Here is a 21,596-nt window from a genome sequence, read left to right as displayed (position 1 = left end):
CTACCCTCCCCCTGACACGCAGGTCAGGGGGCAAGTTCCACCGCTTCAGATGCAGGCTGGGAGGTCTTGGGTCCCAGCAGCCTCTTCAGCCAGTTGGCCGAGCTGGAGCTGGAGCTCAGAGTCCGAGCTGCGCAGCAGGGTCTCCCAGGTGTCTCTACTACCTCTTTAGTGCGCTCCCCCGGGAGAGTACGGACATTCCCATATTATATGGAAAATTAAGATAGCTGTGGAATCTCTGTAGGTACTTTCCAAGATATCTACGTAAGCGTCCTGTACTCCTTGACTACGGAAGGCCTTCTATGACTCCTGTTATCTCTACAGGAGTCATAATTACGCAAATATATTTGCGTAATTTATGAAGGCCATATAGAAAGGCTGATTGTACTCCGCGGATTTCTCGATTACCTGACTGATGGGTGTGATCCATTGTAGAGTATTGCTACCTGAAACCTGCCTGTTCCCTTGTTTGACCAAAGTGCAGTGTTGCCCTTATTCTATTGGAGATTAGCTTGGTGAATATCTTATATAATACTGGAAGTAAGCTAATATTCCTGTAATTTTTCAATTCTTTACAGTCTCTTCTTTCATTATACCGTTCGCGCGTCAATGAAAGGACTTTGCAATCGTCAAAGTTGGTTTGTTTGTATTTTACCTTGTTCTTGTTTTTTTTTTTTTGCTTCCGTGCTCGCTTGCTTGCTTTCTCGTTCGTTCGTTCGTTGGTTCGTTAAGGTTAAGCTCTGCCAAGGTGAAGCTTTAGTACATAGAAGCGGGAAAATGACACGCAAGGTGCTTGAGATGCGCAGCAGATCAGCAAAACCCAGGCCACAATAAAGTAAAACTATTCCAATGTGTCTTTCTTATTCCAAATGTGCCGTAGGCCTCCGTAATAGGTTAAAATGTCTATATGGGCGGGGCACGAACAAATTTGACCTACACGTAAGTTCTAATGGCGGATATGGAAGAAATAACGGATAGGAATAAGTTTAGGTTATCCCAGCCTAGCGAAAGCTTTTTGTACCAACCACCCCACCCCCCCCCCCAAAAAAGAAAGCATACAGAACGGAAATCCTTGCGATACTCTGAGACCACACAACGCGTTCGATAACTACTATACGTCGCTACGTCTATACCTTGGAGTAGGACTCGCCTAGTGAAATGGACTTTCTGGCCGCCGAACAATCAGGCTACCGCCACTGCCGGCTCCCGCCATACACTGTCACTGTTGCATACTTCGGCCTGCTCACTCATGTTCACTCATTCTCATTTCAAAGGCGTGAGTGACCACTGGTGCGAGTAGACGTGAGCAGCCGGGTGAGTAAATGCTGACATGGGGGCGAAAGTGCTGAGCGCCATTGGCACTAGGTTAGTATGAAGATGAGCGAGTTGCGGTAAGTGGGAACGTTGAGCGAGTATTTATGTCTGGCAGCTTCCTTCCGTCGGTCCTTGCTTCTTTCCTTCCTTCGTAGTTTCATTCTTGCAGCTTCTTTTTTAGGTTTGTAGGGCCACCGCTGCTCCTCCTCTCGCCTCGCCGAGATACGAGCGCAAGCCCCTAGCGATAACACCTGTCGACGGCTGAAAAACGAAGCCGCGTGTACATGTAGCCTCCGCGACCTTCGTCGCGGTGTCGTTGCCGGCTCAGTAACTCGCGTGATTAGAGAGCAAACAGCTAAATACAAAAAAAGCAAATGACTGCCCGCTTCCGCTGGCGCTAGCTGCGCGACGACGGAGAGGCAGACAGCTGCGGCTGCTTGAAAAGCCAGAACCGGATTTCAGTCGGCAGAAGCGCTTTCCACGCACGCCTGTATAAACCGTAGGGTTTTTCTTGGGAACGGTCGAAGTTATCCGAGCCAAGTTATGTCAGCTACGGACTTTCAAGATGCGGTATATCGCACCGTCGACGAGAACGCCGCCGATCTGCACAGCGTCAGTAGGTTCTTGTGGGACAACCCCGAGCTGGCGCTCCAAGAAGTGAAGTGTCACCAGTGGTTAACGGACTTCCTCGAAGCTCGAAACTTCGATGTAACGCGACACTTCCTGTTGGACACTGCGTTCAAGGCTGAATTCGTCGCCCCTGGGGGATCCGATGGTATGTGACTTGTTTTGTTTCGATTAACCTTAGCATTTAGGTGTACTTACAAAGCTATGCATGCGGATATAAAATAAGAGCACCTACCGGCGTGCCCGCATGTTTTATGACTGAATGCAAAGTTTCTGTGTCATATGCTTCTTCTCTACATTTCTAGCTCAGTTTCTAGGTCTAGCTTAAATCGACACAGTCTTTACGTCGTGAAACGTTATGTTAACGTTAGTTTCGAATGTGAGTGCATCCCTGGAGCCCGCCACAATTACTTTCATTAGGCCGACTGGCCAACAACTCCATGTTTTTTGTTCTGTTGCGATGTGTTAGTGCACTATGTCGTACAAACAATTTTTCGAATTGAAAGAAAGTAAACCGTGTTGAATAATTTAAGTACAACTGGGGACCAATGAGTACTTAACGCAGAGTACTCAGATTTGTGGGCGTGGCCGTTCGCAAGATTAAATACGGATCGTACATGTTAATTTACATTTACGCAACGGTGGAGCGAAGGAACATTTTGTACACGCAGTCGTTTCAGTGGAAACATTTCATCGAGGCAATCAACCCAGCTGAGCGCCGCACACATACTCGATATGAGTCGGTATGACATCGGGTCATTCATTGCGTTTTTGGGTATATGCGATGTGAGCGCTACAACCTAGCTAAAGGTAACACTGTCACAACATTAGGACAACCTTAAACGCATAGAAGCACATTGTCGAAGAATACGGCCGTCAGACCCCTTGACAATCAGATGCGCATATTCGTGGCTTGGCACATAGTCCGTGGCGCAGGTGTCACTTGTTCTAAGCCAGATTCCTGCGCAGCTTTAGAGTTTATAGCAACATTCAGTTATTGTAACCGAGCAGCAGTGGAAACTGTCACAGCGTTGCAGCAAACGGTGTCACAAGCACCGTCGTGCGGCCTTCGCGCGATTGTGTTGGGCAAGCAGCCGTGGTCACGTGAACGCAATAGCAAACGTAAGAAATGAAAATGTAGAAAAGTTCAGCAAGCGTAAACAAACCTAGATAATCCTATCCGAAACTGCAGCTCTCTTTAGGCAGCTTAGACAGACGCGAATTGCGTGTGGATAAGATAACCATGATCCACAAGAAGCCTCTAAAGGTTATATACAGTTCAAACAGAGCAGCGAACCTTGGTCAGATCACGCGGCATGTGTGCAAGTGATAGCTTGAGGTCGGCATGTGTTCATGTAAACAGGCTTTCGGACGCGTATTTGAGAGAGTAGCGGCAGCGTAGGAAATCTGAGTCGTAGTGTGTGTGATAATAACAAACATACGCGTTCAGCCACTTTTACCAGATATACTACGCGACACTAGACTTTAAAGAATTAAACGAAGTGCCGCAATGATCGTGGCAGTCTCCTGCTGAAGACGTGGTGACCTGTTTTATTTGCAGTCGGGATGGTCGCATTCCGATGGCAGCGACACGTGCAAAGGCATTCACGTAGTTCCCATTAGTGGTCGGCTGAAGACCAGCACGGGGCAAAAATCGTTCAGGGCCCTCCAATGCGAAATCCATCACGGCCTACTGTGTATAGGTTCTGGACGTTAACACCAAACAGTTAGGCAATGCCTGACAGGAGCAAGTTCAAAGAATTTCAATTACCAGCATCATTTATATTTAAGGACCCATGTGGTGTGGTTACATAAGGGTGAAGGAGGACAGGGGGGGGAGCTAGAGTAAACAACGAAGAGGACCGATTCCTCTGAGAACAGAACTAAAAAGCACACTGAACACAAAATAATATCAGTACGAAAAGTAACACTATACATATAAATCGTGAATCACAAACGTGCGCAGTAGAATAATATAGAGAGGTTAGATTTCGGGAAAACTGGTAAGCAGCTGTTTAAATTTCAAGCGGTCGTGCTGAAAAACAATTTATTCTTCAATTTTTCCACCAGCAAGGTGCAGGTTTGAATCAGTTGGTTAGGGAAGGGTAGGCCTTCATCGACAAGCGGCAGTCTTCGAAGCATTCGATGTAACTTGCATCCGTGTTGGCTGCGGGGCAGTAAAAGGTGGCTTTTCGCCCGGTATGCCCCTAACGAAACGTTATTTAGACAGGCGCTATAAAGAAATTCCATAGTCGTTGTCTGTCGGACTCAATATGATGGTCTACGGACAGCCTGTGAAGGGTGTCTTTATGTGGTACTGTAGTGGCCCGCTTTCAATGAACTGCAGTGCAACACTCCTCAGCGACGGTTGGTGCACACGGAACGCAAGTAGCGCGAAGGAAAAAATTGATTGATTGATTGATTGATTGATTGATTGATTGATTGATTGATTTGGTTTGGTTTAACGTCCCAGATCACTGGGGCTGCGTGAGGCGCTGTATATAGATGAGGGCTCCGAATTAATTTTGATCACCTGTGATTCTTTCACGTCCACCAAAATCGAAGTACACGATAGTTTTCGCGCTTCGAACCCTTCTAAATGTGGCCTCTGCAGCCAGGCAGCGAGCCCGCGACCTCAGGCATACCAGCTCAACTCCGTATACAATGAGCCACCGTAAGATAGGAAAAAATAACATCGTCAGGATATTACTTTAAAAATTTTGTTGGTTGACATCTGCAGATTCTCAATTCTCAAAAGAATCGACTGTTAAGGACTTTTGTGCTTAAATAACGCACAGACTTAGCGCAACCATAAAAACAAGTCTCAAGCTTGTTCTACAAGTATTCTAAGCTCAACGCGAACAATTTCGAACCCATTTTATAAAGGGTGTGTGTGCTGTGCGTCTTGTGTGCGCCGGCGGCTAGAAAAGCTTTAAAAAAAGTTCAATGGAAAAGAAACTTCAGGATAATACATAAATGCCTCGACGAACTTTCCCGTAGCATAACATGGCACTCCCATTTCTGAACCAATCTTGCGGCGCTTTAGGAAACATTCAGCTTGTATTGGCGCGACACAGGACACAGAAAAGAAGCACAATTAGACACGTCGTTGGCTAACCAAATATTTTATTTTTGAAAAATGTATCTTGCAAAAGGCACGAGAAATACATACGCATAATAAAGGAAAATAGACAACAATCGGCACAATAGCTAGTCTATTTCAGTTGTCGATAAAGGGACCAAGAGAGAGCAAGAGAGAGCAAGAGCAAGAGAGAGCTGATGCACGTGTCGAGAAGCTGGAGGCGTCACCATTCTGCCCTGTTCGTGTTGATTTCTCAAAATTTTGCATTTTTCAAAGATAGGGATGCAATCGCACCTCTCGCACTGGGAAGCGGCATGACTTTGCGGGGAGCCTTTTAGTGAAGCGCCACGTTCGTGTAGGCGGTCGTTGACGCATCTTCCTTTACCGGGCGTAGCAGCGAGTGCACGTGAGTAGAATCTCGTATACAACCTGCGTGCGATATCTCAACAACACGACATATTACTTTATTTCACCTCGTATTCCCAAGTATTACATTTCACCTCGCATCGATCACCAAATGAAGGGGGGGGGGGGGGGCACCACTATTCAGCTCCAACTCTTACTTTCAATAATTTTTACCACGCACTGCCGACGAACCACCTTCCCGCCTCCATCGTCGCCATCCGTGTCACCACTAATTTCATGCCAATGACTAAATATGTACTCGCCACTCCTCTCTGTAATGCCCTCGGGCCTTGAGAGTATGTAAATAAATACATCACTTCAAAAAAGAAACCATTTGGTCGTTGGGGCTCAATCCCACCGGCGACTGGTGGAGGTCGCGCGACCATTTGCGACTGGCGACCAAAAAGCGACGCAATGCGACTCCGGCGCGCACACCGGCGAGGGCGACCGGCCAGTGACGGCTCACCATTGCATCGCCGCGGAAAATAAGCATCAGCGTACACAGACGTCCTGTTTCTGCTCATCTGATTGGCTTCGCAGATTCGCGACTGCGGTTGTGCGACTGAAAGAATCGAGCAGTGAGCGACTGGCCCAAAATGGTCGCTTTTCGTGGCAAGCGACCTTTTGCGACTGGTCGCTTTGCGACCAGCTTGGTCGCGCGGCCGCTGTCACTCGCGGGTGTGAATGAGCCTTTATTTAGTCGGCGCTCTGCCCTGTAGTGCTTTTCCTTGTACTGTGTCGCGCTGTTAAAATTGGGCCGTTTCACGAAATTTACCAACTAGCCCAGCTTAACGCGCTTTTACACTTTACACAACAAAATGTGCTTAGCGTTGTTTTGAAGTAGAAATAGATTTGTGTGCGTCGCCTTGACACGAATGACGTGATCTCGTGGTGCAGGTCCTACGGTCGCCTTCCTCGCAGAGTACGACGCCCTTCCGGACATCGGGCATGCATGCGGGCACAATCTTATCGCTGAGAATGCCATCGGCGCTGCCATTGCGGTGCAAGAAGCCATGAAGACGTTTAAGAGCATACGCGGCAAGGTAATCTTTACAATCGTTCTTTTTTTTTTATGCTACACGCTCCACCACCTGAGGCGGCTTCCCACAAGATTGCTGACTTGGATCTCGACAGTCGCGGCAGCGAAGTGCTGACGTCTATGCGAGCGCTTACTGCTTGTGAATTCTCTTTTTACGGCATTTTGTTTCGTCGCCGCATTGCAGTCATTTTGACAGGTGTTCAGAAAAAAAAAAGAATGAGTCAAGAGGCGGCGATTATGAGTATTATACCCTTGACACATGGGCAGTCCAAACTCCTTTAGGTAAAGGGACATCTACCGGAATTCAAGCGCAGTGACACGCGATAAAGGAGTACCTTCCTTACGGCAATTGCTGGAAAGCACATCGCACATCTACTTTTCGAGCGGAAAGGGCGTTACAGTCTCATACAGCGTGCACAACTCGTCGATAGAAAGAAACCTGTCACAAAACTACAGTGCCCCATGAGTATAATTTTTTACCTTGCGAAAATGCTTTAATTTCTCGCGGTAATGCGATTTGTTTAATGGCGAAGATTTACTCTAGCTATTCTCTCAAACGCTCGCATCACGTCACCCGTATCGCAACACAAACGTGGGCAGTACCATGACAGCACCATAATAAACAGCATGCAAAGCAAAACATCGACTGTACATAGTTGCTGGACCAATTTAGGTTCCTGCTAAGAACGCAAAAGGATGAAGAAAATATACGAATATGCGCATTATTAGCCACCAAAGTTGGGGAAAAAATGTTTTGAGGTTCTACAATCGCTAAATGTAATCTACGTACGCAGCTTTTTTAACATGCTCTAACAAGCAGCGCTATTCCTTTCTTTTTTCCTTTTTTGCAGCGTTCATCTGAGGAACCACCTAAAGAAGTTAGTCCGATGCCATGTGTCATCAGTGCAACTCCTTTCTGTAAAGGGTCCTTCAGAGTAAAAAAATTATTTTAATGCAAATGACTTTACTATTTCCCGTCTGTCAGGGTTTCCCGTCTGACTAAGTTGAGTTTCAGTTCTGGCAATGTATTATATTAGATCAATGTAATTTTTCAACGTTCTCTGTTCCTCCTGCTAAGGAGTAACGTAGTTTCTTTCTTTTTGAATTATTGAATTAATTTTATACAAGCACAAATCGGTCACACCAAAACCAAAACTAGATTCAGCATCGGAGTACGCTGGCTATCGTGACGTCAGTGGCAGGGTCAGAGCAGGCATGTGGAGAGAAAAGCCGAAGTATTGTTATCTAGGGATATTGTGTTCAAGTACTGTTCCTACCGCACGACCATCTTTTTTTTTTTCGAAAGAAGATATACAGTATACTACCTCCAAGTCGAGCTTGAGGGAGCTGGGAAAATATTGCCGTTTTATGAAAGGTTAGTCTTAGCAGAACCGATCCACAAAATTTCGCTGTTTCTGGTGAACCTAAATATTCCCAGCACGAAACACTAAATGAAATAGCATTAATTTACACGTACATGCAGATATAAAGATTCGTTTAAACTACTTGCATGATACAGCGTATTGCCCTACGCATTTATGTTTAAGCTATTCAATATTGAGTGTTTGTTGCTAGCCGGCTGTCCCCATGCCTATGCTCTGTCACAAATGGTCCATTTCGTTCAGGTTGCTCAAATATTATTCGGTGCCGTCACGTTGTTTAAAAAAATATTACACAAACGTATTCAGGACGTTATCGACTGCATGATGTGTCAACATTAGTGGTTCTTGCGCCTCCGCATATGCATTATTACCATGAAGAGGTACCTCGAAGACTTCCTCGATAATTGTTCCATGGTGTCAGTCCTTCAAATTCCCACGTCACGGTCAACGCTGCAGGCGTAGTTATGTACAAAGAGGCAGTAATTAAATAATTAAAGCAAAACTCATCCCGAGCAAGGAGGACTAGTAAAATTGTAGCCCCCATTTATGCTTATAGGACCGCGAATACACAACTTTAGATACTACTTTCTCGAGAACAACTTAAGAATTCAAATCAGTATGACGAGATATAATGCGGAGAGATTCCGCACTACGTTTTAAAACTTCATACTTCGCTACTTCGGGACTCTTAACCAGCTACAAATTCATTCGAAATAGATTTAATGTTGACCACTGCTGGGGGGGGGGGGGGGGGTCCAAATCAGTAAAACGCGCATCGGTCTATTGCCTTTTGCATTTCCGGATAATGGCGTCAATCATAATTCAGTTACTCTGTGCATTCATAATTCCGCAGTTATTTGCTGCTGTTTGTTTCTGCTCTTGTGCCGTGCGGATGAGTACTGTGGCTGTTTCTATTTCTATGTCGCTTCCCATTGCGTTTCCGCGATTTAGACCATGCTGCCTTTTCGAAAGTTTTAAGAATGATGTCTGCTTGTCCTAAGCATTGCAGGCGTTGTACCAGTGTATGAGTCATCAAACCATCATTATCCGCCCTATAATAGCACAGCAAGGACTAGCAGTATTATTGAATAAATACGATAATTAATTATTTAGATTATTAGTTTAATATTTACCTTTTTGGGTAGCTAGCAGTTTCACATCTTCCAAGTTTACCGATACGGGCAGCCCGCTGAGTCAATTGCCAGGCGTAAGTAGCAGGTGTGAAAGTTTAACTTTACTGAATCCTTCATTCATGTTACATGGATTCCTTTTTTAAGTTGTGATGGAAACACGGCCGAACAAACGCATATTTTCCTGATATGTTAAAATTCGGCTTGATTGGCTTCAAGAAGAGGGGCTTAAAGACAATGTCAATGTTGCGCTTCAAGCATAAAATGCGAAGTACAATTTTCTTCTCTTCCACCATGATCGTAACTATTTTTTGCATAATTATTACAACATTACGTCAAGTCGTGATCAACGCGCTTTTATTTAAGTGCATCAAATGTCACAATGCTCACAACTACCACTAATTCTGACACTTCTGGCCACTCGCAACTGCGAGTTTTCGATGAATATATAAATGTAAAACCTTCGTTGTGGTTTTAATAAACTTGGTACTTGATGCCGCAGGTTGTTGTCCTCGGTACGCCTGCCGAAGAAAGTTGCGGTGGTAAGGAACTTCTGGTCGAAAAAGGGGCTCTGAAGGGCATCGACGCCGCAGTCATGTGCCACCCTGGACGGAGAGACGTGTTGAGGTTGGCTTTCACCGCGACACAACAGGTAATACTGCAGTCACGCGGGCACACCAAAGGGGCTTTGAAGTTAAGGAGTATAAAGATTTCAAATGTACATTTGTTCAAGGAATATGTGTCAGTGCCACACGGTCTCTAGGTGGTCGCCGCTGAAACTTTTAGCAGATACCTCGACCTATAATAAAACGCAAAAGTGACGGGGAACGAGAAAAATCAACGACGCGCTGAAAAAAAGAAAAGCGAAGACGGTTCGATGCGTAGCAGCCGGTAACCAAATCGCATATGGCACTCATGTTTCGCCGACGTTGCTGATGGCAAAAGGCCATGCCGTCGCTGCTATACTGGCGCATTCATCATTGAGATTGCGGGTGTCGGAAAGTGTTTGGTTCTTAGAAACTTCTAAACACAGTGAAACTTGTCTTTAACAGGTAAAAATTGAACATCCATATTTATACAAAATTTTTTTTCTTCTTTTCGACACCGTCTAGCCTCAACGGTATTCCTCTGAGATTTCAAAGGACAAACGCGGACTCCGTTCACTCAAAACTCCCTTCAACTGGGCCTCCCTTGACGCGCCCGCTTGACGGCGCGTGCCTTCCCTTGAAGTGGACGATCGTTGGTTCAAAAGACTTGGAAAGTGCCCCCAGTGCCCCTGTGACAGGGCAGAATATCAGACCCTCTTATCATCTTTGTACTTGGGCGCAGCGTGCATAAAATGTGTGCTTGCTACAATCCTGCTCCTAAGCCAGGAGGCCACTTGCTGCCTTGCAATTTTATTGCTTTATCTAGCGTCGTTTATCATCAGTTGACGCACTGTGGGGTGTGTGTGTTCACGAACTTTACGGCGAGATTGTGCGTGTGCGCGACCGCGTGCACAAGAGACTGAGCTGCTTTATAGGCGGATTCCGCCAACTCTCGGCCATTTCTGCAACGTACCACATCTTCCCAGCCCCAGGCGTTTACCCGGGAGCTGTATGCAAATAAGCATTCGCGCCGAACAGCAGCAAGCTCGGCATGTTGGATTGATCTTGTGCCTATGACTACGCATTAAAAAAATGTTGCACCCCTTCGTGCTTATCTTGTCTTCGAACAAAAAATTGTTATCGACCTTCCGTGCATTGTTCTTTCTCTTCAAGCTACAGCCCTCGCTACTTTCCTCTCAGAAACGCTATTGGCCTCGAGCTCCACCACTGGAAAAGCTGACGCCACCGTCGGCGTGACGTGCTATTAGGGATCACGTGGACATAGCGGCCGCGTCGGCTGCTTCGGGAGCGCCGAAGCGAGCTGAAAACGACAGTTTAAATTCCCTTGTACGCTGCGGTCCTCATTTAGTGGCGAGATTTCCCGCTTCGTGTGTCTCCTTTACAACGCTGGAAAACACTACAATAGGTAGTGGCTGCCTTTAAAGGCGCGCAACATGATAGGCTACTGCTCGGTGCCGCAGTGCCGGACGTACGCAACGGAGTCCGGCGTCAGCCTTATTCACACGTAGCCGCAGGACAAGAAGCTGCGTGAAGCTTGGCTAGCGAAACATAAAACCGGCAAACAGTATCGGCTACAACTCGGGTATGCAGCAAGCACAGACACGAGGAAGATTTCTGCTACGGCGCCGGGACTGCGATGTTCGGAAAACGCGCACTGAGACGCTCGCCCGAGTCCGCTGCCCGACTAGTGTCATGACGGTTTGGTCTATGAACTTGTCGATGCTATAGATACTGCCAAGTTCACTGGAGTGGAAAGGGAGCGGTAAGAAGCACATTAAAAAAAGCATGGCATATGGTCATGCTTGTGTTATGAATTCTGCGCACTGGATTACAAAAAAGAAACAGCGGGAAATCGCACGCTGAAAACACCAATAAACATACAGTGCGACGCAACTCGAGAAATAATAGTGAAACGTCCAAGAATTTAGAAGAAAAAGAAAGATTGAATCGTCGCGACCGCACATCACAGTCCCCGCAGACGTCGAAGTTTCTACAATGAAATTATTTTTGAACAGCTCTGATAGCGCCTATGCAACAATGGTTGTTTGTATACTGTCAAATGCTCATATTCTGCGGCCTAAAGCTCATGGCACGGTGCGAAAACGCGCACGCGGCGAAAGCGAAACAGTGCGCGGACAAGCATGCAGACGCGCAGTCGGTCGCTGCGAATCTGTGCGATCGCTGCATTGAGGCTTCATTCTATTACGCTCCATTTAGTTATACAAACACTATAAGAACATATTTCACATAGTTTGCTCTCAGTGTTTACCCACCTTTCACGCAAGAAAGTCGCTTCGGAAGTCTCCATCGCGGCGACCGCGCGCAGTGGCGTTCACTGTACGTATTCGGTAAAGAGATAGCATACGCGTCTGTAATCGAGTCTGTGATTTCAGTTTGCCCAAGATTATTATTTAGACAGTAAAAAACTTCTCTCGTTTCGAAAGTAATTACAGAAATGTCCGGGAGAGCTCGCGCGTGGTGTTTTCAGTGAGCGCTGACAGCAAAACCTATGAGCAGCGCGCCGCGTGATCCCTCATGCTACGCCAGTGAAGCGCTTCCGATAGATGGCGACTCCGTAACTCCTCGCCGCCAATATCGCGCTGAAACACGCGGGCCATTGGGGAGCTCAAAGTACCGGAAGCGCCGTGCTAAAGGAAAGGAATGGACGCAATATAGAATACGATTGTTGTCGAGGGAAGAGATAAGCCTTAACGGGTGCAGATGCTTCTGGCAGTGTGGCGTAGTAGCGGACTGACCGCTTACTGCGGCATTCAGCGTACTCCGCTGAGCCAAAGCATGCGGACCATGGAGTCTGCGATCAAACATTAAGGGCTGCACGTCAAACGTGGCATTGGAAAATTTTTGGTGCAGTCGTCAATTTCTCTTTGTGCGTTCTTCGTTCCGTTTAATGTGCTATACCGTTATACAAAGGACAAAAAAGCGAAGACACTGACACAGATGTGCGCACATGTGAGTCAGCTCTTCTTCTTTTGGCCTTTGTATAACAGTAGAGCGCAGTAAACAGAACGATGTCATACCAACTTGCTCCACTTGAAGCCTTATTGATCTGTTTGGGCGACTGAATCGTAAATAATTTTTTTTTTTTCGGCAGGCAAGTGGCCGTATACTTTTTCTCACGGGTGTATGAAGGATTCATGTCTTCTAGTGCTTTCCACGGTTCGATCTGGAACGACCGCCAAAATTCAATAATGACTGTTCGGATTTCGTCAATGCGAAACTGGAGTCAACGTCTACAATTTCGTCTCACTTCTAGCGCGCTGGTGTCATGAATCCATAATTTCGCAGTCAACTATCCCGTTTCGCAGCACTGCTTACTACAACTGCCAGCAGAGAGCAAAAATGATCAGCGCGAGATCATACCGGAAGTCGTTGCGGCCACGTCACACAAGCAGGTACCGAAAATGGGGGCCCGATAAAGCCCCGACTCTTGCTCCGTACGTTTTCATAGCAACCAAAGACGCCGTCCCACAGCGGCCACAATGCTGTGTAGGGATGCCAGCCCGAGGTTATATTGCAACTGTCCACCTAGTTGACATGTCCATTTCGTCTGCTGCTGAAATTCTGATTGGCTGGAGGCGCCTGTCTCTTTCTGACGCTATTCCAGCCCAGCCAGTCAGAACTTCAACAGCAGACGAACTGGAGATCTCCACTAGGTGGACATTTGCAGAATAGGCCCCAGATGAAGACGGAAGTGACGTGGACTATTTCTGCCCGAATCCGCGCCTCGGCGGCGGAGAAAGTGAGGAAGATCTTCCGCGGTGTGAGTCAATCCGCAATGACCAGTGGAAAGCGCAAACTCTCTTCAGAGAGATAATTGGAAACCGCATTAGCCGCTACGGACAAAAAATTCTGATTCCCGTCGACCAGTGGAATGCAGCATTAGTGTGGGTAGCCTGATTTTTCTTTTGATGGCAAATGCTGTATGGCGTTAAATTTAAAATTCATTCGATTTGTAGCATATGCATTTGGACAGTCTACGTTTGCGCCTTTTAGAGCTAGACCAAAATATTTTCTATATTGGCATACAACAACTTCACACTTAGCTTTGGCAATAACGGCGTCCCTCAACGCAGATGGTGATCCGTTTCAAGGGCAGAGCGGCTCACGCGGCCGCATCTCCGTGGGAAGGGCTGAATGCCCTGGATGCTGCCGTTTCCTCGTACCTCAACATCGGCCTTCTTCGGCAACAGATCAAGCCCACGTCTAAAATTCAAGGTACGGACCCCAAATGCCACGCACTGTTTCCTTGTCCTTCTCCTGCCGTGCGGAATAGGATATCGGTATTGAAGGCTATTACTAGCAATCCTTCAGCTACTTCTGGCTTTAGTTGTTCTAGTTGAATTCCTGGATGAAGGCTATTCATTCTGTGCTAACTATCGTCACCTAATTTTGCAGCGACGCTGTTCAGGGGAGATCCGCAGTGGTTTAATTCGGCGGCAGTGAAACCCGGCACGCGTCGTCGGGATCAGTATCAACTGTCAAAAAAACAGCCAGCCACGCAGCCTACGTCAGAACCTCGAATTTGCTTTAAACCGTAATTACTACATAACAGAATTTGTTCTGCCAAACACCTAACTCTAATCGACAATATTTCTCGCGGTTTATCTTAGCCAGTAATGCGTAATATTTTTTTTTTCTTTCTCACGTTGCGCTTTAAGGAGGTTACAGAAAAAGTTTTTCTTTAACCTGCTTGGCTGGGCATATCTCCCCTTTCCAGTCAATTTTTTCGTTCCATCTTTGGAAAGGAAATTTCGACTCTCGACGGCAAGAAGTGCGCGCGCGGGGTACAACACAGACTCCGTTGCGCAGGAGCGCGCGCTGCGTCTTCACCTGATGTCGCATCCGTTGGGTTCCCTTGTGGTTTCAAACACATTGAGTGAACTTGTCGTGCTCTTAGTCCGTACCCGTGCGCACGTGTGGACCGAGCACTAAAGAAGGAAGAATTTTCTTCCCTGAGATAAAGGCATGGTTCTCTTTGTAAAGGTTGTTCTTCAATGTGATGCGCAACTTTCAAGAAGCTTAAGTGGTTATCTCAAGATTCAGTTGTTTAATCTTATATAGTTCTTCGTGCGCATTTTTTTGTGATACCATATGTGACTAAAACAAGTGTTATCGGTGCATTGTTTCTTTTTAATTTTGATAAAGTGGCATCTGTGCTTTGGTTTGTACAATAATATATTTGTTGGGCTTAAACGCAACACGTTGTAGCGGCTTTCTGCTGGGTTTATTTTAACAGCGATGCTGTTTGAGCTGATGGTTAGCCCGGCGAACGTCCGCAGCAATACCTCGCCGAGCGATAAGGTCATCGCGCGCGCAGACACCGCTTCACCGTAGCTTTGCCTCGCCGCGCCGTACGAACGCCGCGCATGCGCAGATGTAGATCTAAGACGTGACGTCACCACGGGGGTATAAAAGCAGCTCCGCTCCGACGCAGCGCCGGAAGAAGAGCCGGGTCTTCGACGAAGCGAGGGATGGGGCACCAGAAGAAGAGCATGGCGCTAAAGCCGCCGCACCGCTACTCGATAATGGACGCGACGACTTCCGTCCAATCCCGAATATCGCACCGGTGAAGCGGCGGCGAAACGTGAACGAGTTGCAGAAGATCCAGAGTTACGAGCTCGCGTTACCGAGCAAAAGCGTGCGTGCAACCAGACGCGTCGACAAAACGATCCGGGCCTGCGAGTCATGGAGAACTTTCAGCTGTAAGTTCGGAAAGCCATGGGAGGGGCCGACGGACGGTTTGCCTGCGAGTTTCTAAGCAGTGAACTTGGCCCCAGTTGCCGAGTTTGTGATAGGCTCTGGTTTAACTCGAACCTGTCTACGGTGACCTCTGTGCGCGACAGCAAAAAGCGGAAGATTGCCGTGCACATCCTACGGCAAGCTTTTCCCGACAAAGCCGAGCGTTGCAAGACGTGTCGCGACTCGCTACTTCTCGGCAAGCTTCCACAGTTTAGCACTCTCTTTGGAGGGGTTAACGACGACACCACGTAGAAAACTTGACCGAGTCTCGAAGCATAACCACGCATAAACGTAACCGAACCAAGAATAACCTAGATGGTGCGGCCAGCTTCGTTGTTTGCGCAGTCTTCGCACCCCTTGTGCGAAGCTGCCCCAAATTTTTTATGATATATGAAAGTCGGGTGCCCTCAGTGCTGTATCGTTTCTGAGAAAGTAGGGCCATTCAAGTTGCTTGAATGGAGTTTTTTTTCCTACCCTCCTGATAACACCTTGTACTTCTCACATGTTGTTGAAATTAAACTCGAACCCAAATCCCCTCCTTGTGGCAGGCATCATCGTGCATGGTGGGACGTACCCCAACATCATTCCTGAGGAGAGCGAGCTCAAGTACCACGTGCGGGCGCCCACCACAGACGAACTGGTCGATTTGGTGCGCAGAGTGGAGAATTGCTTCCACGGCGCAGCACAGGCCACCGGATGCTGGGTCGAGATTGAGAGGGGCACTCTCTACAAGCACGTCATACAGAACGCCGCCATTGCGAGGGTGTACAAGAAGCACGCACAAGCACTGGGTGAATTTCGTTCCTGGAATCGCATGTCTGTCTGTCTGTCTGTCTGTCTGTGTCTGTCTGTGTCTGTCTGTCTGTCTGTCTGTCTGTGTCTGTCTGTCTGTCTGTCTGTCTGTCTGTCTGTCTGTCTGTCTGTCTGTCTGTCTGTCTGTCTGTCTGTCTGTCTGTCTGTCTGTCTGTCTGTCTGTCTGTGTCTGTCCGTCCGTCCGTCCGTCCGTCATTGCTCGCAGATTACAAAATAGGCACTCAAATAGCAACCCACCGCGGTGGCTTAGCGGTTATGGTGTTGCGCGGCCAAGCAGAAGGTAGCGGGATGAAATTTCGACCGCGGCGGCCCCATTTTTATGATGGGAACGAAATGCAAAAAACGCCCATGTCCCATGCATTATGGGCGCGTTAAAATCCCCTGCTGCTCAAACGTAACCTGGAGCCCCCAGTACAGCGTGCCTCATAATCAAATTGTGGTTTTTTTGCACATAAGAGCCTGAAATTCAAATAAATTCAACTCACATAGCAACGGAGGACAGTAGCCGTTTTCTAAGGGCACCAAATGGAACTAGCGAAAGCAGAAAAATGCGTTGCGTTGATGAAATATGGAATTCAGTGTCCTTGCTCTCTAGGGGGGCGGAATGAAAAGCAGAAGTTATTTGTATAAAATCAAGTGCTCCAGTGCGGCTTCACAGATTAACCATTAAGAACACAGCATCATATACGCGATATATTTCATTTTTCTGGCAGATACATCTCTAATTTTTCTTCCTGCTCGCAAACACAGGCTTCGAGTTCCAGGACGCTGACATGACCGAGCAGCCGCCCACCGGAGCGTCGACGGACTGCGGCAACGTGTCGCACCGCATTCCCACCGCGCACCCGGTCTATTCGCTGGGCAGTGGCGCTCGGAACCACACGCGAGAGTTCGCCGAGGACGCTAACTCCGAGGAGGCTCAGGGGCCCACGCTAAGGGTGTCCAAGGCCCTGGCCCTCACCGCGCTCGACCTGCTCACCGACCCGCAACTGCTGGAGGAGGTGCGCAAGGAGTTTGCGGCACACGGACTAACCCCTTAACCAGCATGCCAAACCGCGCCTAACACGGTGGACTCCCGTTCTCTCCAACTGGGCTAAACCTTCGCCATTATCTCCGGCACTCTGTCTAATCTGTTCGTTCCGCTGTGGTATCGTTACATTGATTTTTATGACACGACCATTTCGCACAAAGGTCAGAATGAATGACTGAATAAACATGTTTACTCGTAAATATTTTCTTTTAGTTCTGCTGGAGCCCGCAAGCCGAATGAAAATTTAGAAAAGGAAAAATTGTAATGCACCCAATTGTACAGCACGAAACTAAAAGGGTAACCCACACGGCTTCCTCAGAAAGAAAATTTGCTGCCGCAATCAGGTCGATGGTAGTTTTTCTGCCCGCCTCCACCCTGTACTATATATCTGGCTGGCTGTACTCGATACGAGTAACGCATCACCCTATGTGCGTCACGAGTGCATGAGGCGCCATGAGCCACACGCCGCAGATTCGTACACTGAGCGTCGCAGCAGAAAACATAGAAGATATGGAAGCTATCGCATGCTACAGCAGGACGTTTCCGCTGTGCCACTGTCATAACCGGGAAGTCAGGGAAGGCCGGTTCCAACACAAGTTAGAGGCAGAGCGCCAACGATTTGTTGGCACTCACACTTCTTTCAACTCCATGTTGAAAGAAGTGTGTTGGTGTCACTGCGTGGAATGGCGCCCGCATCAACATAAAAGGTCATCCTTAATGGATTCCGCCAATTTTTCTCTTATTTGTCTCACCTGGTGTGTGAATGTGCTTGGGAGACATTGCAGTGCGTTTTAGTAAGGTACACTGGTGAGAAAAGTTGTAGGAACCACAGAATCACCGAAAAAGATGAGTTTAGTTCTAATGGGCACGCACAAACTGAAATTGATAAGTGCACTAGAAAGTTAGCGCAGCCAATTTAGAAGGCTGCAGACCTCAGCGCTTTCAAGTCACATTCACAGCCGGAGAAGAATATCCGCTTTATTGCTGAACTTCTGCTTCGTGTACTTTTGCTCAACGGAAAACATCAGAAGCGACGAAGAGCGTGTGCATCATGCGAATACAGGTGTGCCTGTGGCCGCTTCCGGGCCACGTTTGGGGCAGCCTATCGGTGACGTGGCGCTTCAGCGCGACGGCGTTTTTTTTTTTAAGATACGAAGGACTTCTTTGCGAAGATCGCCGGGCTTCGTAACCGTGGCTGCGGCCTAGCTGTTCCTTTGCCGAACAAACCAACTAATTACAGCGGAGCAAGCGTGCCTCTGTGTTCCCTGTAGCCCACCAGATGGCACTCGCCTCCTTGCATCCGAGTCCGCAATAGAGATTAGTAAGGGGCGATTGGAAGATTGGTGGAAGAAAAGCAGGGGAACGACAAAAACTGAAGGAGTACAAAAGTAAAGTTCGCAATAGGGTATCAGAAAATGTGGTTGTGGGAGTTCATGGGGTTTTTTTTAACCTAGATAGGACATTAGGCAGTATAATAGCAAGAGCTTGGTGGTGGGACCCACCGACCCGTTCCAAAGAGGACGCTCATAGCATCCATCTATCCGCCCGGAGGATGCGCGCATGCACGGTTTCCATCCTTAAACAGTAAGGGTGGTAAAGGTGCTAGAGGGAATCAATATCGGGTTTAATCTGTCATGCAAACAGGCGGGCACAATAGTAGAGCAGCAGCTTCCATATTTATTTCATGTGGACGACATTGTGTTGCTTGCTAATAAGCAAAGCGATATACGACATCTGGCTAATATCTGTGGACAGGAAGGTGAGAATTCAGGATTGAAATTTAGCGTTCAAAAATCAGGTTTTGTGATATCCAATGAAAACAGGGACCAGACAGTGTCAATAAAGGCCAATACAGCTGTGAGCCCGCGGCGCGTCTAGACTCTGTGCTCATTGCAGATCGCTTCCAAGATAGGGCCCGCGCTTCCGCGCCATACGCAGCAGCCACCGGAGTAGAAACCCCCGCCCTCCTTTCCCCCGGGTGCCTTCGCGGCGTCGTGCACGCGCTTTCCTTTCTTGCGCGCTCGAGATTGAGCCGCCATCTTCGGATCGCCCTTGTACGCTTTCACTCGCACCTACAGCATGCGGGCGAAAGGCGAAAACACCCGTGTTCTTAGATTTAGGTGCACGTTAAAGAACTCCAGGTGGTCGAAATTATTCCGAAGTCCCCCAGTACGGCGTGCCTCATAATGAGATTATGGTTTCTGCACACAAAACACCATAGTTTTTAATTTTTAGCATTCGGCGCGCGGCGACGATGTTGTCGCCCTGATACGGAACATCACAGCAATGACGACAGCGGAAATGCGCCTGAATCGTCGATATAGTTGCTATCGGAATAGAGTTCAAGAAATGGGCACCACCTCCTCTGAACATACGTGCATGGTACGACGATATATCCTCGCGAAGGTACTTGGAACAGCACCATTGAAAATTGCCAGTTTGAGATCAGGCCCGATGGTTTATGAACAAGTTTTACGAGTCATGGGCACGTTTACACCAGCGATAGCGAGAACTTCTTCTCTGGGCTCTGGCACGGGAGTACAGAGCCATGCCCTGCAGCTTCTGCAATGCTTTTGCGCAGGGGTTCACACGCAATTACCACAGCCCAGAGGGCATTATGGCGATACTCGTTGAAAATATGCATAGTCTCAACGAAGCACACACTCGAAGTATTTATCAAGTTTTTCAACTTTTCTTGCACTGGCCCATAGCGAATTATGTGTCATACTTACGTGCAGGAAAAGTGGCGCCAATAATCAAATGGCTTAACCTGAGAATGGCCATCCTTCCAAGCAATGATCCGAGAGTACAGCGGTCTCATTTTACCATAGTTGGCTCTGAACAGTAACGCATTTTATGGGCCGCATATAAGCTTCAGATTCGGTTCTAGCGTTCACCATGAAGCGCGGCCTGCACAGACTAACGAGCCTAGCACTTGGGCATTCCTCCCCGCCTTCTTCTGAAGGCTACCGGACGGAGCGACCGTGTGTGATTCATTGCAGAGAATTTTTACTACGTCAGCAATATCAACCCTAAACTTTCTCACCAGTTATTTTCCTCCCTTTCCCCAGCGCAGGATAGCCAACCAGTCTTAGTCCTAATTAACCTCTCTGTCTTTCATTTATCATTCTCTCTTCTCCCCACCTTTTTGTCTTTCAGTTTATCCTCAGTAAAGGAAGATTTAGCTCCAGGGCTCCTATGTCTCAATACTTGGGAACGGACAATTCGCTTTTCTAGTAAACCAGTGCACCGATTTTGATGAAATTTGCTGCATTTAAAGAAAAAAGTTAAATTCTTGTTACGGTATTTAGTATATTTCTTATTTGCTCCGTCAATTTCAAAATAATGTGTTGAAGATCGGACAATTGCAAGCAATACTAAAGCGTAACGTTTACAACTTTTTAGCTTATCATTAAAAAAGAATACCGCAAATCTATAAACTGCATCTAGTGCATCAAAAGCGGATAAAATTCACGCGTTATGCACTGTTCTAAAATATACCACTATTTTGATAACATAACTTTTCAGAACAGAACTGCCTCTCGTACGGTGCCTAAATTTGTCATACTGCCTTGCCCATTTGCCAGTGCTGCTCACCGAGGAATTGTAACACAGGGGACCGGGCTTCTTCAAGCTGCAGTCAAGCAGCTTTTTCTCGCCACCCCCATGTTCTTCTTCAGATGAACAAGGTTTGATTGATTGATTGATTGATTTGTAAAGCCCTCATAGACAATGTAACATTGTGACGTAAGCTTGTAAATTTATAAATCACATGTGTCCGCATTATATGCTCTAAGAGTGGCAGTTTATAGAATTGCGATGCGTATTCTTTGTGCAGAGTTAGGGCGTATGTAAACTTCGTGGTTCAATTGTTTCGAACGTTAGCAATATCCGGGAATTTTTGTAAAAACTGCCGCCCCTAAATAAAACCTTTGCTTGTGGCAGTCACTAGACATTACCTTGTCACTCAAATGCAATAAATTTAAATCACATCTCTACAGCAGTTGTCTGATCAAAACGTTTCTGCCTTTTACATGTATTTAACTAGGGATATCCTAGTTCACCCCCAGCTAAAGCTTCCTTTTAAAGCACAAGCCTTCCGAACAAATATTTTTCACAGTTAATATTTCTAGTGCTATTTCACTACGCTCGTTTTTAATGTTTGCTTGAGACAAGGCCGCGCTCCACCTCTGACAGATCTGACAGATCATCAGGATCTGTGATGCGTGATGGTGGAGCTAGATTAGCCCCACCAAGCTCTTACTGACATGGTTGACATGCTCACTCTGATACTTCAAAATGTTGGTTTAAGTGCGGGAAACCTATTGCAAGACCCATATGAGCATTTTTGACACGCTGGAGCAGTTTCATTCGTGGATTGCACAGCTAGCCATTTACTCTTCAGTTAA

General features: G+C 47.2%; 1 protein-coding gene across 1 annotated transcript; it reads left to right on the top strand.

Moving 5' to 3' along the window:
- Positions 1-1,647: 1,647 nt before the first annotated feature.
- Positions 1,648-17,387, top strand: LOC142588359 (xaa-Arg dipeptidase-like). The gene is made up of 6 exons (XM_075699993.1): positions 1,648-2,086; positions 6,323-6,468; positions 9,479-9,628; positions 13,679-13,820; positions 15,893-16,135; positions 16,908-17,387. The coding sequence occupies exons 1-6, from the start codon at positions 1,855-1,857 to the stop codon at positions 17,195-17,197; spliced, it is 1,203 nt and encodes a 400-aa protein (XP_075556108.1). The 5' UTR covers positions 1,648-1,854; the 3' UTR covers positions 17,198-17,387.
- The last annotated feature ends 4,209 nt before the right edge of the window (positions 17,388-21,596 follow it).

The sequence above is a fragment of the Dermacentor variabilis genome, chromosome 7 (assembly GCF_050947875.1).
Source record: "Dermacentor variabilis isolate Ectoservices chromosome 7, ASM5094787v1, whole genome shotgun sequence".
NCBI lineage: Eukaryota > Metazoa > Arthropoda > Arachnida > Ixodida > Ixodidae > Dermacentor > Dermacentor variabilis.
The sequence above is the reverse complement of the archived record's forward strand: the minus strand, read 5'-3'. Positions and strand labels throughout refer to the sequence as shown.